At 41.8% G+C, this 20,032-nt stretch overlaps 2 protein-coding genes across 3 annotated transcripts in view; one reads left to right on the forward strand and one right to left on the reverse strand.

Moving 5' to 3' along the window:
- The first annotated feature begins 10,908 nt into the window (after positions 1-10,908).
- Positions 10,909-17,302, forward strand: SAYSD1 (SAYSVFN motif domain containing 1). Of its 2 annotated transcripts, none has more exons than XM_050316248.1 (3): positions 10,909-11,067; positions 11,146-14,391; positions 16,859-17,302. In XM_050316248.1, the coding sequence occupies exons 1-2, from the start codon at positions 10,909-10,911 to the stop codon at positions 11,437-11,439; spliced, it is 453 nt and encodes a 150-aa protein (XP_050172205.1). In that variant the 3' UTR covers positions 11,440-14,391; positions 16,859-17,302. The 2 variants fall into 2 exon arrangements, with proteins under 2 accessions (XP_050172205.1, XP_050172206.1); XM_050316249.1 differs by having other exon boundaries at positions 11,146-11,863.
- GLP1R (glucagon like peptide 1 receptor) overlaps positions 16,864-20,032 on the reverse strand; it is an 85,793-nt gene continuing 82,624 nt past the window's right edge. The window contains exon 13 of the mRNA XM_050316244.1: positions 16,864-17,031. Within this exon, the coding sequence (XP_050172201.1) occupies positions 16,864-17,031 (168 nt within the window). The remainder of the gene's footprint in view (positions 17,032-20,032) is intronic.

Here is a 20,032-nt window from a genome sequence, read left to right on the forward strand (position 1 = left end):
TGACTCCAGGTCTGCCCTGCAGATATTAGGGGAGAAGGATGCAGCCACCCGGACGGAGAAGAGCCCTGCAAACTCTTCCTTTCCCAAAAACGCCTTTTTGCTACCACCTAGTGGACATAAACATGTGTGAAAAAACAGACTTGTAGCGAGCTGGATGTCAGTAACAGGGGAAGAACGTGGAGAACTGTGTACAGAAATTTCGACTGATTTCGATTTGCATTTCCTGGACGCTGACCCTGCTGCTGTTACTCTCAGTCCATGGCACAGTTTAAACAGGCCAAGACAGAGCTATGCCATGCTCTCATCTGAGATCTGCCTGCCACGATGCTACAGCTCCTTCATTTGGTGCTCCTAGGTGCCAGATGCTTGCTTTTGCTTCCCTTCTTTGGGATTATACATGCTGTAAAACTGAGATGCCCACAGAGTCCCCTGCACTGTTTATGCTGAAGAAGACCACAGCAGTCTTCTAACCCTCTAATGGATTTCATCAAGAGATCAAGGAGCCTTTGCTAAATGTCCTGGACAATGATTTGAGTGCCTCACAGCAAGAGATGTCTGTCAGCAACAGCAAAACAGCACAGCAATTTTTCTGAAGGTCACAGAATCCTATGTCAAGAAACTTGATCTATGCTGAGAATGGTGGCTTTGGCCTAAAGAGATTACCACCTATCTGTTTTAGACTGCAGGTACACACAATTGTAAGTGCAACAAAGCACTAACAGAAAGTTATAATTAAGTACCTAAGCATTGTTAGGTGGAAGTGGCCTTGGAAGCCTTATGGCCCTGCTAAATGGGGACAGGAGGACCAAGGCTGTGACAGGCAAAAATGGACTTGATTTTTCTGCAATCAGCAAAGACTGGAGAATAAGAAAACATAGGATAACAGGAAAGGGAATCAACTCACTTGTGAAGTGAGGCTTCCAAGATACAGGCAACCAAAGAGAAATCCAAATTGTGATAGGTCTGGAGATACAGCACAAGTTCTTTTGGCTATATAGCCTGTAGGTAATGATGTATAGTTAATACAGCTGTAGAGCAGATGCCATTTTGTTCAATCTCCTAGGAATTTTTCCCAGAAATAAACATAGACACTGAATTGAGCCAACCATATGAGACGTAGTATAGTCCAGAACCTTCCATGAGGACAACTGGGCCATATGCTTGCTAATGTATGGTATGCAGTGCTAGTGATTTTTATGTACCAGTTGATGCCCACTGAGAGCCTAGTCAGTTCTGTTCTATTGATTTCCCATGGGTTTTGTTGTTTTACTGCATGCTAACATATCTGGGCAATGACATGAAGCAAAAGCAGTTCTGGGATAATTATGTGTTTGTTCTCTCTTAGTAAAAAGTCTATTATTTCATGTACACTACCGGTATTTACTTTGCATTTCTCTCTGAAAATCACTTTTGTTCAAGAACACGAATGAGTACTAATACACAATGTTTGAAAATCAGTGCCAGCAGAACAACTCCTTTTAAGGAATACAGAAGAATATTTCCTAGCACTTCAATTTAAAATGTTGATATTGAGCATTTTAAAAAAAGAAAGAAAGAGGACAGAATAATAGATTTCCTCTTGAAAGAAATAGTAATAGTTGGAAAACCTGAAATTGAACTCTGAAATCCAGTTAATGAGACAGACATTACATATGCAATAAGACTTGATCCATTTTTGGCTTAATACCTCACATGAAGTTTCTAAAGTAAAGAATTTTCTTAGTGTTGGTCCAGAGCTCCGTTTTCAGTATCCCATGGTCTGGAGACACAGATACTTTTGTGTAAATCACAATGTTATAAAACCAATATATTTCAGTCTGTTTATGCAGGTGAGGGAATTAAAAGCAACTTGAGATCTATCAGATCAGGTCTATAACAAGTAAGTCCACTTCCATAAATATACAAAGAAAGTCTCTGTGATTTTACATTTATTTTAGAACTTATATAACCCAGAACCACAAACATATGTCCATCACAGAAGGGAAGCAGGAATTAGAGACAGAGGGACTATATATTCATATACTATAATGCAAATTGTACTTCAGCCCCTTATTCTGGAAGTAAATAGCTTCAGGCTTCTGTAGTCATTCCACAACTATGTCCATGGGAGCTCGGTGTCAGAATCACTTGAGTCTGCAGCAGGGAAAAGGGAGATGTAATCTCAACTGGCATTGTGCAGCTTTCCCATGTTAGCTGTATGAATTACAGAAATGAAGATTAAACCTGTCTGGCTCTCCATCAGACAGTGGGATTTAGAAAACATATGCTGAAATTCAGTGTACATGTGATAAAAAACATGTTTATTGAAAGAAAGGGTATATTTTGAAAGGTGTTACCTTACACAAGTAGAAGACATAGATTTAAAATTTCAGTTCTTTTCTAGATCTTAAAAGACAAACTAAACTGAATTGCGGAATATAGCAGTAATTTACAAAAGACTAAAATAGAAATAAATCACAAAGCCGTCACAGTGTTAATAACATGAAATAAAAATATGAACCAAAGATTCTGTCAGCTGTTTTTCCAGGCAAGATAAAACAAGTGACATCATTAACACAGAAATCTTTAAGGTAATAATCTAAAGTGACAGCAGAGGGCGCTATCATTTCTCCTTCGGTTCACGGCGTCACGAGGGAATTCGCGGCTCTCTTACCCCTTGTGTTGCTGCTCTAAAGAATCTCAAAAAAAAGCCCCCAAAAATCTTGAAATGCCGTGGAAGTTTTTCCATAAGGGAGTTCGAGACCACGAATGGAGGAAGAAAATTTAGACTGGTATGTCTTTAAGACCAGAACTCAACTTCAAAACGTGAAGTCTGTGCCACAAGTACTTGGGTTGTACAAAACCAAAATGAAGAGATTTTTGCTGTTGCCTATGTTTTCTCTAGAAACATAAATGTCAGACCTTTTAATCTGTAAATATTTCTCCCTCATAATTTCATAACTTCTCTGCTACATATTGTTGTCCTCACTGGACTGCTCAATCAGAATTGATAGGATAATATTACTAAATGTTTGCAATGTCCTGCCTATGACAGTCATCCTTTGGAAGAGCTGAGCAAAGAACGTATCGCATCCTTCCCTGCCCTCTGAGATAAACAAATGATCTAGAAAGGGTCCTCAGTCTTTTCTGCCATCTGAAATCTCCACTTAACCAATACATAAAAAGTATGGTTTTCTTGGACTTGTTTTTTTCCACCTTTTCTTTCATAGCTTGATTGCTCAAAGCATGTCCTGTGAGGTCCCAATTAAGTGAAAGACTGAAACTCTGGTCAAGTTTGACTGAAGAGAGAATACTGGCAGGAGGTTACATGCTGAACTTGCTGCAATGCTGAGTGTCCCACAGGATCAGCACAAAAATGCTAAAACACAGCCCATGGTTTCTAAACCCAACAGAGCCAAGATGAACCCTCCACATTTCTCTTATTTCACTAGAACCAGTCAGACCCAGATCTGAACTTTACTTGCCATAAATTTAGAGATTCATCCCCATGACAGGTTGTCTTTACAATCCAGTACATAAGAAGATAATCTTGTTAAGGTCTTACTTGTCCTCCTCATATAATTTATGTTATTTTGAAGTGCATAAGGTACAATATCTGTGGGGTATGCTTACAGTATGATAAATAAAATAAATTGTCTAGAGTTGTCATGGTAAAAAAAATAAGTTGCAAGATTTTATTGTTGTGTGGTTTATTTTTAAGGGAAATAATGTGAAGCTACTTGTACGAGCCCAAAGGTCTCACCAAGCAGATAGCAAGGTATGAGCTCAGTTCAGTCCTTCAGGAGATGTCATCCCAATACCAGTGTAGTCCTGGCAAAGTTCTCACTGACTTCAGTGGAGTCAGCTTTTCACATCACAGGGTCTTATCACTTCAGGAAAACTGAGAATCTGGCTTGGTGTCTGTTCCTCTCATACCCTCTGGAGTATCTCCAGCCTCACCTCTGCTATTTTCACATGAATTGCCCTTGTTTTTCTCTCCTACTTGTGTATTCATCCAGTCCCACCTTTACTGGTTTTACATCTGTTATATCTTGATTGTTAATGAGAGGAGGCTGCCGCTGAGTCTCTGCTTGATGTGGTGTTTGATATGTGTTTTTTCTGGGCTCACAGTCAGACTCAAGCCATGGAAAATAACTTCAAGACAAAGTGATAGCTAGTAGGAGACAGGATTTTCCACTTTTTGAGGATATCAGGCGTAGGCTTCTGCATTATGTATTGTATTCTGGAGTACTGAATAGATTTTTTGGCAAGTCAGGGTTGGCAATGTGTTTAAATCAAAGAGTTATTAACCTGTTTCAGTAGGCCAAGTTGCCTTTTACTAGATTTCAGCAGTTAGCAAATGCTGTCTTTCTGCAAGTCTTTTGTGGATTCAAGACTTTCTACTATCTTGTTTTTCTTTTCTCATTTTGCTTTATATAAGCTTTTCTTCCAGATCTTTATTCCATTTATTAAAACAAATATTGACATGAAAAATACTCTGTGTGTGAACTATCAAATGTAACTTAAAATATCAAGGAATTCTGATTACTAAAGAGTTCTGTACCACTATTGCACCTTTTACTCTGGTTGTACCCTTTGGGATTCCTGTGTTTTCTTTACAATCATGAGGATAAATTTTCTTGGTAGTTTCTTAATGAATTAAAAGTCATTATTTGGGGAGTAAGATCCAAAATAGCATGCAGTTACCTAGAGCGGGGCTGATATTTAGTTAGACCCTTACACACAGATCAGTTGCAGTCTGGACTGTGACTTGATCCAAAATGACAGTTATTAGATGCAAGATAAATAGAGTAGGTGCAGCCACCTAAACATGGGTGAAGGACTTGAACAGAATTTAGATTGCATTGCTGCAATCCAAGACAGCCATGCACAAAATCTCTGCCCTGCCCTGGGGATTAGAAATACTTTATTCAGAAAGCTTTCTTGAGTGCTTCTGTGTCTACAGAAGTGCTGTCATATTAAGTGAACAGAGCACCCTCATGTCCTATTTTCTATAAAATTAATTTGTGATTCTCAAACACTCATCCCTAGGGGTGGTAAATTGCTCTGGTACATGGCTGAGATATCTGATAGCCCTGGATTCAACTCAGAGTATTAAAAAATAATCACCAGTTCCAACAGAAAATGAATGATTGCTTGGGGAACTTCGCACCTGTGGTGAGGCCCCCACTTTGTATGGTGTATCACAGTTTGACCATTTCCCCACTGAACACTAGATTTTTCACAGTTGATTCTGATGATGTCCCAGCTTTGACTCCTTGCATTGGTGGAGTATAAAGCTTTCTGCCCCTACTTTCCTCCCAGGGTTCACAAACCCATAAAAATACCTTCTATAACTGAAAGACAAGTTTAGGGATTAAGTACTGGTGTACCTGTTTTTTACTTCTGTGTGCCATCCACTGACTTTCAGTAGTGGACCCCTACAGAACCTTTGTGTATTACTGAAGGCAGTTTAGAGCTCAAAGCTTCTGTTGCAATGACAATCAGCTATTTGCACTGTTCTGTAGCAGAGTTTGGAATTAAGAAGTTGGAATATCATATGTTTAAATACCAATTTGGAAAAGAGTCTTCCTAGGTCATGCTGAAAGGCTCATTCTCTTAGTGGACTGCCTATTTTATTCCTGTTTTTGAAAGCATTAGGGAAGGCTTTATTCCTAACCTTTAGCTGTGATCTGATTGAGCAGTTTCACTTCCAGTGGTAAACATCATAAATATTCCAAAATCTAGCATAGGTGTTGGGCCTAAAAGATGATTATAAAAAGGAGAAATTGCCAAAAAGAGTAAACAGATAATATTTTCATACAATCCAACAGTTTGCCAGAAGTAATAGTTTGGACTTTTGTCCTGTGGATTACATGAAGATACACATATTCAACTATTTTGTTTTAGGTAAACTAATTTCTTTCATGTACAGCCAAGGAGGAACGGGAATGTCATGATGTCTCCCTAATTCATCTTGTAGTCTGCTCAATAATTTGTGGGAAATAAGAAATAGCCCTTATGCCTGGTATACCTATCTCAGGGGCACAGATGAATGCTCACCCTTATTTGAGCTGTTTATAAGAAAATCACATTTATCAGCAAGAGCCTGAGGTTCCAACCAGCTGGCTGGAATGTGGACTGCCAACTGCAACGATAGCTCAGTGTTTCTGGACGATGATTTGCCCTACCATATAGGGCAGAGGCTTGAAGGCATGAGAAAAGGTTGCTGCAACACCTTTCTGGGCGTTCTGCCCCTCTAAAAATTAACTAGTCCGTGTTGTGATGCCCTTTGTGTTTTTGTGGAAATGGCTGTATAAAACTGGCAGCCAATGTGAGCATTAAGGCTTACAGTGCACACTTAATGAAAGACTCCTGAAGACTGAGTGTGTATGTGTGTAAGGGGATAATGTAGTCCCCTTCTGTCTTCCTCAGCCTTTATTCAACTTATAGCATATAGAATTTTCTGTATTTTAAACTCCAATGGATTTGAAGGAAATAGACATGGAACTAGAAATGAGATCTACAACTGGATTTAGGATCTTCTCTGACATTCTATTTTTACTTCCTTTTTCCTGTCTGGAGAAATGCTATTGCAGTATCTAGTTCTAGAATGTTGGGGTTAAGTGCTAGAATAAAAACAAACCTAGAATAAAAAACTATTCATTCCAAACCCAAAAAGCCTTCTGGATTTCCAGCAAACACTTTCACAAAAGTACTTTGATAATTAATTTACAAAGTATTTTAAAAAAAATTTTTTTTGAGAAGAGTAGACTGATTAAACCCAACATAACATTTACTGACAGGAGACACAAATCAGGTTTCCTTTCCCTTAAGTTATAAGGAATACCAAGTGGCAAATGCCTCTTTTCCCACACTAGCTATATGATAAAAATCAAAAGGCAATATTCTGAAATTCTGAAATTTTAGAACAGTTTTTCAAAACCTTGACTTTGGAATCAAATCAGAGTTATGAATACAGCAAAACAATCCCACCCAGAGCACCCATGTGTGCTATCTTCTACATGCAATAAAATAGCTCATTTCCCTTTTCTGTTAAAATGATTTCACCAAGTATCTGGCATTTACAGCTAGCACTGCACTAGTGAGGGATTTTCACTCTGTTCTTTTATTCAAATGGAGGTTTCCCATGAAATGATAAGGAACATTTCAGAATTGTGACAGAAACATTAATAACTCTGCATTGCCCAATTTTAAACATGTTTAAATATAGAGCATTTCAGTATATAAAGCAGGAACATAAGTGCTAGTGTCTCAGGAACTTTTAGTATACACTGCTGAATATACAAATGTACATGTTTCAAAACCACACAGACATGAAAACTTGCAATTCAGAACCTAAAGTAGTTCAATAAAAAGAATAAAATAAAAAATTTCTTTCTGTCTAATGGTAAAGTACTCTAATGCTGCTATTTTACAAAGGAAAATTAATGACCATTTTTTACAAAGGAAGCAGGTCTTCTCTGTAGTTTAGAACTGATTAGTAAATGGATATGCAGGAAGCTTTTTGTGGAATGAGACAAATATGAGTCTGTGCACTTCAATCTATTTTATACATGTTCTGCAAGACCTCAACAACTAGAGCTAATGCTCCCTCAGCTCCATTGAACTAATTAAGCTAGGTCGTTATATTAATAATCAGTTGCCCTTCTGTCTGCATTTATGGCACTTAGCAAGTCAGTGCAAGAGTGAACACTTTTCTCACGAAGAAGAGAGCTCCTGACAATGAATTAGATTAATCCATCAAGAGAATTAATGTGACTTGATTACTGAAAAATCTGGCATACACAAACAGGTATCTGCAGCTGTAGGAAGTAAGCAACAACACTCCAAAACACAGAGCAAGGCCCTGAGCCTGTACTATTGAATAAAGAGGTGGCTGACACCAAGACATGGTGACAGGCTGCTGATGTGGTACATGCAAAGGGTGCCACAGGATCTCAGTGTTGCTATCAGTGCTTAGGTTAACTCAGCGGAGTTGATATTTTACCACAAATAGTTCTAATGCCACTTGTCATGTAAAAATACCTCAGTGAATTAGTTTCAGTTCTCTTCTTTAAGAGGCATGAAAGAGCAGAGATACTTGAAAAATAATTAAGAAAAACTCTGCAGTCACTGCCCCAAAAATATAAAATTGACTGCACTTTGGGCATGGCTTTGACAGCTTTCTTGTTTTGTCAGTTCTTTCAGCAGCCTCTTCACCTCCTTCAGTTCACTTACTAATAGAGTGCCATAGACAAAGTTCCTAATGGTTTGGAACATTAGTCCCTAAGCTGGTGATAACTGGCTGAGAGCAGAATGCAATAATTCTCCTGTATCATAAATACTAAAATATAATGAAAAGTTGATAGCTGGGATAAAGAAAAAGGTTTCAAAATTGCTGAAGTGGAAATTTATAAAGAACAAAGGTTTTCTTCTTGGTAGAGACAAATATGCATGACAACTTCTATGTAGTATGATTTAGTATGAAACAAATAAAAAAAAAAAACAACCCTAAGTTTTTAAAGTGATCTTAATGCTGCCTCCTAAAATTAATGGGCAGTTTCAGGATTTCTGTTATCAAGAACGCAGATTTAGAGATTTATCAATCAGTGGCTGCACCAAAGGGGAGAAACACTTGGCTCATAGACTCACACCTACAGACCCACCGTATTCAATTTGTTTTTCTCATACATAGTGAGAAAGGCACGAACTGATTCAAGTCCCACAGAAGTGTTCTTCAGCCTCTCCATGTCCCCTCTGCACTCCCACTCACAGGCTGAGGATCCCAAGATTAGGACTAGTGAACTGCCAAAGACCTTTGTAGGCACTGGAGTAGGGAACAAATTGCCCATATGGTTTGTTAAACAAACAAACAAACAAACAAAACTGTCTATTCAATTAAGCTATTTGTTTAAAACAAGATATATTGAAGTAATTTAAAACGTTATGGGTACAAATTTGTATAGGTATTTGTCTGCAGTGTAGCACTCATTTACAGATGAGGGTACCTGAGTGCTCTTAGGCCTCAAAGGCCTGATTCATGGCACTAATCTGTGTGTTCCCTAACAATACATGGCAATACAGGCAGCTTGACAAAGCCATAAAATAGCTATTTGGATGCATAATAGCAAATACATAGTAAACACAGTAAATTTTGAATCAAATCTGACAGCACGGGAATCACTTGGTGCAGCTTGCAAAGGAGGTATTAAGCTGAGGTATAACTACTAGTTTGACTAATGATGTGTACAGAACAAGGAGCTATTTCAATGAACACTAGAACAAGAGGTAGAAAAAATATCAAAACAAAATGATGCCCTGTGCAGGATATATTAAAACATTTTTGACTGTTATTTCAAAATCAAATTTCCACAAATAAAGAGAAAAATGTCATTCATTGTGGCACTTTTTGTAAAGTCGGAAGGTTAAAAGAAAATAATTTTGTAACCGAGCATAAAATAGGCATTTGAAAAATGATTTAGCTGGGAAAAAACACATTTTTCCACATTAAGATAACTTAAGAACACCCAAATTGATTTTTATTAGACTTCTCATAATCACTTCTGAGCTGACACATGCATGAGACATTCAGCCCCAAAGGTCACTTCTGAGAAAGCTATAAGTAACTGGAAACAGCACTGCAGGATGAAATGATGTCTCATTGCTGACTATTACTGCTGGAGAGTGATGAATATTTTACTCCTGAGGCTAAGAGACAGATCCTGTAAATAAATTTTTATTTCTTGGCAAGGCTGATCACTGAAACATGATGTGATAGAGATGGTTTTCACCATCATAGTTTTTTATTTAAAGAGAGGGCGAGATGGATGCTGGCAAGGCCTGTGGGCCTGTGTTGGAGGGAGCTCTCCACACACTCACTCCACGGCCAGCAGCAGGTGGTAAAGGGAGAGCCCTGGCTCCTCACACCCCATGGTGAGCGGCCATGGTCACGTCGGCACCCTCCTCCTCCTCTTTCACGCTGCCCCTGCCCGGGCTGCTCAACGCTCTTCTAAAACATCTGCTCGAATACCCAGTGCAAATCATAGAATCATAGAATTAACTGGGTTGGAAGAGACCTCTGAGATCATCAAGTCCAACCCTTGATCCAACCCCACTGTGATTTCTAGATCATGGCACTCAGTGCCACATACAGACTCATCTTAAAAACCTCCACAGGGATGGTGAATCCACCACCTCTCTGGGCAGGCCATTCCAATGCCTGATCACTCTCTCTGTAAAGAACTTCTAATATACAACCTAAACCTACCCCAGCAGAGCTTAAGCCTGTGCCCTCTTGTCCTGCTGCTGATTGCCTGGGAGAAGAGACTGACCCCCACCTGGCTACAACCTCCTCTCAGGTAGCCAGGAGAAGAGGAGGCTCAGGGGAGACCTTATCACTCTCTACAACTCCCTGAAAGGAGGATGTAGCCAGCTGGGAGTCGGCCTCTTCTCCCAGTTAGTGAAAGGACAAGAGGACACAGCCCCAAGCTGCGCCAGGGGAGGTTCAGATTGGACATTTGAAGGAATTCATTCACAAAAAAGTGTGATTAGATATTGGAATGGACTGTCCAGGGAGGTGGGGGAGTCAACGACCCTGGAGGTGCTTAAGGAAAGACTGGCCATGGCACTTAGTGCCGTGGTTTAATTGACAGGGTGGTGTTCGGTCACAGGTTGGACTCGAAGTCTCTTCCAACCTGATTGATTCTGTGATAACAAAACACAAGAGGAGATGCCTGGTGAAATACAGCTTTTTTCCAGAGCCGGTGGGCCAGCTCTGCTATCCACCCAGGGCAGTCGCGGAGCACTCCCTACTTGTGCCTCCCCACGGGGGTGATCCAGCCCTCCTCCTTCCCCGTTTTTTTCTGTTTCCACCGGCCCCGCCTCCTCACGGACCCGTCACGGTCGTGGCGCAGGCGCGGCTGGGCGATGTCGGCGGCCGTGGAGCGGCGCCTGGCTCAGTTCCGCGCCGCCCGCGGTAGCGCTGCGGCCGCTCCGCGCCCCGCGGACCCGCCGGGAGTGTCCGCGGCTCCGGAGCCCGCCGAGGGACCGCGGGCCGCAGTGGGCTCGGGCGGCGGAGCCGCTCAGGTGAGCGCCGAGGCGGGCGGGGCGAGGGTGCGGCGGCCCGTCGGTGCCTGACGCCGCGTCTCGCTGCCGTCTCCGCAGGTCCGTCCCGCCCCGGCGGCGGCGGCTCCGGTGTGGGCGCGCCCGCTGCTGCTGAAGGTGCTTCTCTGGGCCGTGCTGCTGGCGCTGTTCGCCGAGCTGGAGCTGGGGCTGCCCTACTTCGTCCTCTCCCTGCTCTACTGGATGTACGCCGGCACCCGCGGCCCCGCCGAGCGGCGGCCCGGCGAGCTCAGCGCCTACTCCGTGTTCAACCCCGGCTGCGCCGCCATCGCCGGGACGCTGACGGCCGAGCAGCTGGAGCGGGAGCTGCACTACCGGCCCGCCGCGGGCAGGTAGCGGCCGGCCCGGCGGGCACAGCCGCCGTGCTGGGCCGGACCCGCCGCCGCCCCACGGACCCGAGGAAGGGCCGGTCGTGGAGGAGACGGGGGTTGTCTCTATGCAAAACGCCTTCCGAGCCTTACTGCTGGCCCCGAGCCCCCCGGCGCCCTCCGGTCCCGAATAAAGCCGTAGCAAAGGCCGCGCTCTAGTCTGGTTTCCTGGGGCCGGGCAGCTGTTGCGGCCGCTGGCGGGCGGCCCCGAGAGGCACGGCCTTGTCACAGCGTGACTGTGGCTGCCAGCGTGTCAGCAAAAAAAAATAGTTATTCCTGGCTGGTGTACTTTTATGATACACCACTATTTTTAATATACAGATCATTGCATTAAACCAAATCTGCCCAGCAAAGTGGAAGAGTCACCATCCCTGGAAGTGTTCAGAAAACAGGTGAGAACACTTGAGAACATGTTTTAGTGGTGACTGTTGTGGTGGTGCTAGGTGGACAGCTGGACTTGACCTTAAGGGTCTTTTCCAGCCTTAACGATTCTTTGATTCAATGAAACCATTAAGTCATAGTGAAGAGCAGCTGCTAGAACTTGTGCCTCTGAGGACAAAGTTACTGAGAAAACCCACAAACTGGTCCTTCAAATCCTGCTTTGTAATTTAACAGTCTTTTGTAATTTAACAGTTAAACCAGGCTTGACTTACCACAAGTTTCATCACTGGTTGTGGAAACAAAAGGAATTGGTGTTTTCAATTTAACGGGACTGGAAAGAGATTAATAGATTAAAGCACACGTAATATATTAACACTGCTAAGCATCTCTCAGTAGTTAAACATCTCTCAGTAGCTCTCCACAGCACTCTCACAGCTTCTGTCTTGGGCTTTTGTATAATTTCCAAATGCTGCTATTTAAAGCCAACGACAGAAGTTTGTGATTTACACATATTCCACCATCCTCTAGTAAAAATCCCTCAGAGTTCTCATTATTATTACAGATTCCTTTTGACTGTACAAATAACAAAAGCACAGAGTATGCTGAGTTGGAAGGGACCCACAAGGATCACAGAGTCCAACTCTTGACCCTGTACAGGACCATCCTTGATGCTGTGACCACTTCCCTGGGGAGCCTGTTCCAGTGCCCATCCATCCTCCAGGTGAAAAACCTCCTTCTAATATCGAACCTAAACCTCCACTGACACAACTTCAGGCCATTCCCTCGGGTCCTGTCACTGGTCACCACAGAGAAGAGATCAGTGCCTGCCCTTCCTCTTTCCCTCATGAGAAAGTTGTAGACTGCAAAGAGGTCTCCCCTCAGTCTCCAGGCTGAACAGACCAAGTGATCTTAGCCACTCCTCACACAGCTTTCCCTCAAGGCCCTTCACCATCTTCATTGCCCTCCTCTGGACACTCTAACAGCTTAATATCTTCCTTATATTGCAGTGCCCAAAACTGCACACAATATTCAAGGTGAGGTTGCCCCAGTGCAGAGCAGAGCAGGACAATGCCCTCCCTCGATTGGCTGGCGATGCTTTGCCTGATGCCCCCCAGGACACGGTTGCCCTCCTGGCTGCCAGGGCACTGCTGACTCATATTCAGCTTGCCACTGACCAGGACCCCCAGGTCCCTTTCCTTGCCACTGCTTTCCAGCACCTCATTCCCCAGTCTGTCTGTACATCCAGGGTTGCCCCATCACAGGTACAGGATCCAGCACTTCCCCTTTTTGAACTTCACATGGTGGTGATTGCCCAGTCCTCTAATTTGTCAAGGCCTCTCTGCAGGGCCTCCCTGCCTTCAAGGGAGTAAACAACTCCTCCAGTTTTGTGACATCTGCAAACTTGCTTAATGTCCCTTCCAGTCCTGTGTCCAAGTCATTTATGAAGAAGCTGAAGAGCACAGGGCCTAAGATGGAGCCCTGCAGAACCCCACTAATGATTCTGCATTTTGGTTTTGATTAACATAGGCTCTGCAAGTGGTAGTGGACACAGATTAGCAAATATAAATCTTTGTCTCCTGAACAGTGAACCTTTCCATTCTTAAAAACTATACTAATTATAGGTCAAAAAGTAGTCAGATGATACTCAAAACACCTGTAAACAATGAAATTTTGTGAGTTGAAACTTTATTCACAACAATAAAAATAAACATCAGCGTAGTGTTTATGGGGAGTTGATAATCTGACATCCTGTACAGTTCGATTCTATGGGTGTTTTTTAAAACAAGGAAATACATGCAAATAAATATTAAATATAAGGTAAGATTTGGGAAATTATAAAACTTCATAGCAGCAATGCTGGAAATAAAGTTTTCACTTGCTATAAACTCTAGTTGCGTTATGTCCAGATGGATTTATAGGCTCTTGTATTTAATGCTTCATGAAACAAGTTATCACAAGAAGTGAGCATGAAGCTGGAAGGCACAAGAAATAAAAACTGACACAGTTCATCTGTTCCAGTGCTCTGTGTTGGTTTGCTTATTTCATGCTACCCAAATAAATGTACATTACACATTTTGAAATAGAGACGGCATGAATAACAAAGGCTTGTAAAAGGTTTTACTGAAGTAGATAAAGAATGATGGAGAAATTGGCATTGAGGCCTTGCTTTGTCTCTAAATACATGAATACTGTAATTCTGCTTTGGTGGCAATAACTTTCACTGAGTTATTCTTAGAGCGGATTTAAAAAAGTTTGAAGAAGTGAGAGCTTAATAAGAGAGGGAAAAAAAATTCCTCCACAACCCTCTGCTTGGGTTTCTCCACAACCCTCTGATCTCACTTTGTTACCCTTATTTTTCTCTTGTATTTTAACAAGGCAGAAGTTACCAAGATAAGTTTGACATCTGGTGCTGGAGCTATTCTTGTGGGCTCAAAGCGCTCATTTCACTTCTCAAATGACCAGGAGGGCCAAGAAGAGCCTACTAACTCAAAAACATGTCAAGCTGTTGAAAGAATCTTGTGACAGCAACTAAGTACAGGTTTGTTACCACACATGGAAATGCTCTCTATTCCTATGATTTCTTTCATTTGTTACGTACACTTTTTTCCCAGCATAGTAGTGAGTTAAAACACTTTTGTAACTTTCTGTTGTCATAGCAAAATTATCATCTTGCTAACAGCTGCGCATGCAGCAGAAACTTTTTTTCCCAGGTCTGCACCCAACTAAGTGGGGCCCTGGAAAACTAGTATCCACTCTTGAATATTAATGAGTGAAATTATTCCCTCCAATATGCATTATCCTACAGCTTCAAATTTCATCTGTCATCATGCTGCCTTTTCACCTACCAGTGACTATCAGTTTTTTCCTATTCAAAGCACATCAAAGTACATGGTAGATAAAAATATCAAGCATACTCTCTATGTATAGGAAGCTAATTAATTATATTTTAGGACACCAGTTAACATCTGCATGTGGTAGTCAAGTATTGTATTGATGGTCACACAACACAGAAGCTAGTTATTAAATTTACAGAAGAACCTGAGGTGCTTCATTCCAAAGTTAGCTCTGCAACTGATGTTAGGGAGGGAAGGCCTGGAAATGGCCCACATAGAAGCCAGCATGCTAAACATATATAAGCCAGCCTGAGAACTGTGGTGGATTTCTACAAACATGTCTGACTTTCTCCCTGGAGCTCAATTACAAGTATTATAGCAGAAGAAGGTAACACATCCTCTCTTAATTCAATTCTAACCTGGTGATTGCAAAACTAATCCACGCTGTTGGCAATTCGGATTCTAATACAATGATTAAATAACCCCATGCAAAGCAATCTAGCTTCAGGCAGGAAAGATGCTAAATTACATCCCAGAATATCCAGTCCATTTTCTTGGTAATGGGGGCTGTGAATGCAAGTGCAAAGAGACTTGAACACTGCGGGGGGGTGTGTGTGTGTTGTAGTAGTGGTGGTGGTGATGTGTTATTTCTAAGTATTTCTTAACTGCTATGCCATGGAAGTTACTTACTAAACAGTCTCTGAACAGGGAGATCTCAGGGCTAGTCTTTGGCATTTGGCCTCTTTGTTGTAAAGGGAGCCCGAATAACAGCTGAGTAAAGATGTGTAAAGCTTGTTATTGAGTGATGCAATGGATCACCTCCTGCTTGTAAAGGTACCTCTGTTTTTCCCCAGCAACTCTTGTAAACATCAGGGAGGGGAACACTAGGCAGTGCAGAAGTGCAAATGCAGTCACTGCAGGAGCCCTCACTGTTTTAATCTCACAAAAGCGCGTGGAGTTCAGGATAGAGGATAGTGGGTTTGGGTTTTTTTTTTTTTTTTTTTTTTTGAATCCCACTCATGGGAAGCAGACAGATTCTGGAGGAGGATGCCGGCCCACCCCGGGTGGGAGCTGTCCTCGGTACTGAACCCGTGCCCAGTGCAAGGGCTGCCTTCCCGCCCCTGAGTGTGGGTACCTCGTGTCTGGAGAAACGGACCAGAGCTGGAGGAGAAACAGAAGTGAGCCCACAATGCCAACTAGTGAATCTTTTCAATGACATGAGGTCTGTTAAGACCAGCAGTGGCCACCAGCTGACTTCTGTGTGCTTGCACCCACATGAAGCAGAGTAAAGCTTAGACAGAAAATATTCTCTTGAAGCAGAAGTCATTATCCCATCCCTGTGTGCCCACCAGAGGAGCAGAGTACCACTTATAATGGAAGTGCTGTGCATTTAGGGGACACTTTCATCCAAGTGAACAGAGACAATGTGTACCTAATTCTGTAATTCTAGCAGATGAGGCCCTTAACAGGTACTGGGTTTGGTGGTTGGTTTTTTTGTTTAGTTGGTTTGTTGTTTTTTGGGGTTTTTTTGCAAGTGAAGCTTAAAAGAGCATTCAGAAGTGTTCAAGTGTCCACCAAACTACCTGCTGTAAATTGATAAACCTTCAGGATGCTGTCCTTCACCTACATAGAAAACAGGTTAGCGTATTTTTTTCAACTTTAACTTTGGGAAACTCCTACTACAAAACTGGTTCTTCCCTGAAATGTGAGTTGTGTCCCATTATTTTTTTTTCTATAAATGGTGATAGCACCTTACCCTGTCCCCATAGAAGTCTAAATGTATTTTTTGGCAATAATCATATTCTGTATCCTTGTAATTTAATCAGTCAATCACTCAGCTCGCCTACTCAACAGTAATAAGCCATTGACCCTGTGGTTTCAGACTGGATCAATGCTATGCTTAAGTTTTGGACACCTGGAGGCCTTGTGTGCAAATAGGAAGAAACTCTTTTAACTTACTTTAGACGTGATCAATGTTTTCCTCTGATGATGCTAATGATTACATTAGCAGATTGCTTTCCCTAGAAACCTTTGTCCAACAGGCTGCAGGCAATGAGCAGCATATGCTTAAGTTTCTTGCTGGAGATGGCATACTTAAGCCACTTGCTGGGGTATTTAAGGGTTTTCAGGTATATTACACAGTTCATTGTTCTCAGTCTGATTCACCTGCAGAAATCTCAGCTGAACGTGGCCTGACAAGTGGCAGCATAGACGCTACTGCCTACCGTGCCTCCGCTACTGATGCTGTTGGCTGGACACTTCAGAGGTTTCATACTGCTGTCTCTCTGGACATACAGATGTTCTAATCTCCAGCGCTCCCAGCTTTTCCGAAATTCCATCTGAACCTAACAGAAGCAAAGAAGAAAACAAAGGGAATGAATGTAGAACTAATCAGCTCTTTAAATGACTCCATTTGCATTAGAAAAGAGCAAGGGAAAAAAGGGGAAAAGAAAGATACCACACTACTGAGAAAAGCTGAAAATGCTTTAAACCCTGCAATATTATTGCTTCAAATTATCCAATTATCTCATTAGTCTATTGTAGGGTATTTCACATTTAAAATAATGACATTCCTGTTTACCTGTAGAAATAAAGCTCCTTTATGCACCAGAAAAATCTTACCTTCATTATTTTACTTGAAATCGTATTCACCTGCAATACTGATTGTACTCTGTGCCCTACCAATACTAACAATTAAGTTGATTTTGCTTATCAGCCATGAAATGTCTGAAAAGATTGGCTTCCTGCTCAATACTGTCACCACAGGTATTCTTAAGGGTTCTGTTCTAACTTCTGGTTTGATTTAAACATTATTATGTCCTGGATTATTTTTGTTCTTTGAATTTTTATGTAAGTTTTTTTATTCCATACAAAAATGAAGATTTATTCAGATTTCAAAACAACAATTAAGCAGAGTGAAGACTGTACTTGCTCCCCCTGTTTAAATAGCAATTCTAGTATCTTGTTCCAGATACTAGCTTTTTTTTTAAAGCTACAAAACATACTGATCTAGGTCTGGGCTAAACTGTGTAACCTCTGCACTCATTTGGAAGTTTATCCAGGGTCTTTTCACTGCTACACAAGAACAGAATTTAGATCTTCCAGTTCTATGGGCAAAGTTCTTGCCACTTGACCAAAGTAAGAAAGAATCTCCATTAGCTTTTAACACATAAGGCAGAGGACAGAAAATTGGTACTCTAGATAGGAAGGCAGGAGTGCAACTACAGTTATCAATTCATTATGGCGTGTACTTCAGCCTGGAAATAAGTTCACTACAGGTGGGTCACTCAAGTGAGCCTTCTCTGGAGAGATGCCTTCTGTTTCCTTTTAGGATCTGGTACTGACCACCAAGAGACTAAACAAGCTGATGGCAATTTCAGCATAGACTTGTCATCATTCCTGGGCTGCTGAAACCTTCATACTGTGTAGGAAACTTCCTAGGGAACCAGCTGCTCTATGTCTGTCTTCTCTGCTTGTTCCCTATGAAATACTGAATCTGGGAGGCAGCCCTAAAAAAAAGGAGCAAAGCCTTATATAACTATTTGTCCTCTCTTGTTGGGTACCTCTAGCAGTGCTTATCAGCTCTGGGCTACAGCCCTTGTATTGAATACTATCCTGATGGAAACCACCTGCATGTCTGTGTTTCTGGCAATAGGATCTGTCCCTCTGGTACCACAACCAAATGGGTCAGAAGAGAAGATGCTAAGACAGAAGCTTGTGTTGTACCACGGTAAGAGGGAGTTGTTGTGTTAAAAGGTGCACAAAGACAACAGAGAAAGATGGTGTGTCTGGGATAGCATGGCATTGAAGAGTGAGGGAGAACAGCCAGATAAAAGACAGAAATGCAGGAACCATACTGTCTGCAGGAGAAGAATTGACCATATTACCACCCCTTGGCACCTTTTGCAGGCATGGAAAACAACAGACAGCACTGGGAAAAAGCTGTTGTAGAGATTTACAGGCAAACCCTGAACAAAAGCATGAATGTACTGACTGACAGAATAAGTCAGTGAGCAATAGAAATAGGTACCTTCAAGTCAGTCAAAGGGAGGAAATGAGTCCTTCCTCTGGCTGCTCATAACAGGCTAGAGCTATGATACAAATAGCCTGCAAGATTGAGATAAAGTGAATGGAAGACCTGAACAAAAGACTGTGGGAAAGGATCTATCTTAGGAATGGTTCTGTATGACAGAATATCAATTTTCTCTCCAAAGGTTTGGAGAAGGGTAGGGAGTAGCCCTGCTGTCTGTACTGAATTGAGCTTTTGCCTAGATGGATGTGAATGCATAACCAAGGGAACAGCTCAAGATTTATTTTGCAAAGAGGCAGTTCTCCAACACAGAAGACCTACAGATCTTTCAGCAAAATAATTATCCTAGTAACTTCCATGTATCAATAAGATTTCCCAGAGATAAGCTCTACAGGGAAAAGGAAACCAAGAACAAAGCTCCCATGACATGCTGATTTTGTCTAGGTAGAGTTAATTTTCTTCACAGTAGCTAGTATGGGGCTGTGTTTTGGATTTGTGCTGAAAATGGTGTTGATAATACAGAGATGCTTTTTTTATTGCTGAGAAATGCTTACACAGTGCCAAGGCATTTTCTGCTTCTCATCCCACGCTGACACGCACAAGAAGTTGGGAGGACACCTGCCTGACAATGGGAAGCAGTGAATGAATTCCATGTTTTGCTTTAGTTGCATGCACAACTTTACCTGTTAAACTGTCTTTATCTCATGAGTTTTCCCATGAGTTTTCTCACTTTTACTCTTTCAATTCTTTTCCACATCCTGCCAAGGGGGGAGTGAGCTTAGTTGCTGGGGTTAAACGATGACACATGAGAAAGGGGAGGAAGAAAAATGTTTATGTAGAGTATTTTGAAAGGGAGGAGAATTTGAAAAAAATGGTGATGGAGGGTTAAAGGTGGAGAAGACTTCTCAGAGAGACCAATGGATTGAGCTTAATGTAGCTAATGGGGAAGGATGTTGAGAGTGTGGCAATGAATGTGGAATCTGATTACAAAAAAGTTAACTTCTGGCAAAAAAAAATCTCAACAAATCATAGTGAAAGGAAAGTAGGTCTGAAATGGGATGGAATGGAGCTGATGGAAGAGTTTAATGAGTTGTCTGTACGGAGAATGAAAAGAAATTAAAATAAAAAGGGAGGATTGGGCAGTATTTAAAGAATTCAAGAGTCCTGGCATCAGGACAGCTTCTTTAAAGTAGAAGAGATTGAAGTGTACTTCCACAGTGACAGAAAAGAGGCAAAAAGGAGAACCAAGACTACAGAGAATGAAACCTGAACCATCTTAAACTATCAGGTGGAAAAAGGCAGCATCTCCATGGTTT

Source organism: Myiozetetes cayanensis, unplaced genomic scaffold (genome assembly GCF_022539395.1).
Source record: "Myiozetetes cayanensis isolate MyiCay16 unplaced genomic scaffold, myiCay2020 scf2-11, whole genome shotgun sequence".
NCBI classification, from domain to species: domain Eukaryota; kingdom Metazoa; phylum Chordata; class Aves; order Passeriformes; family Tyrannidae; genus Myiozetetes; species Myiozetetes cayanensis.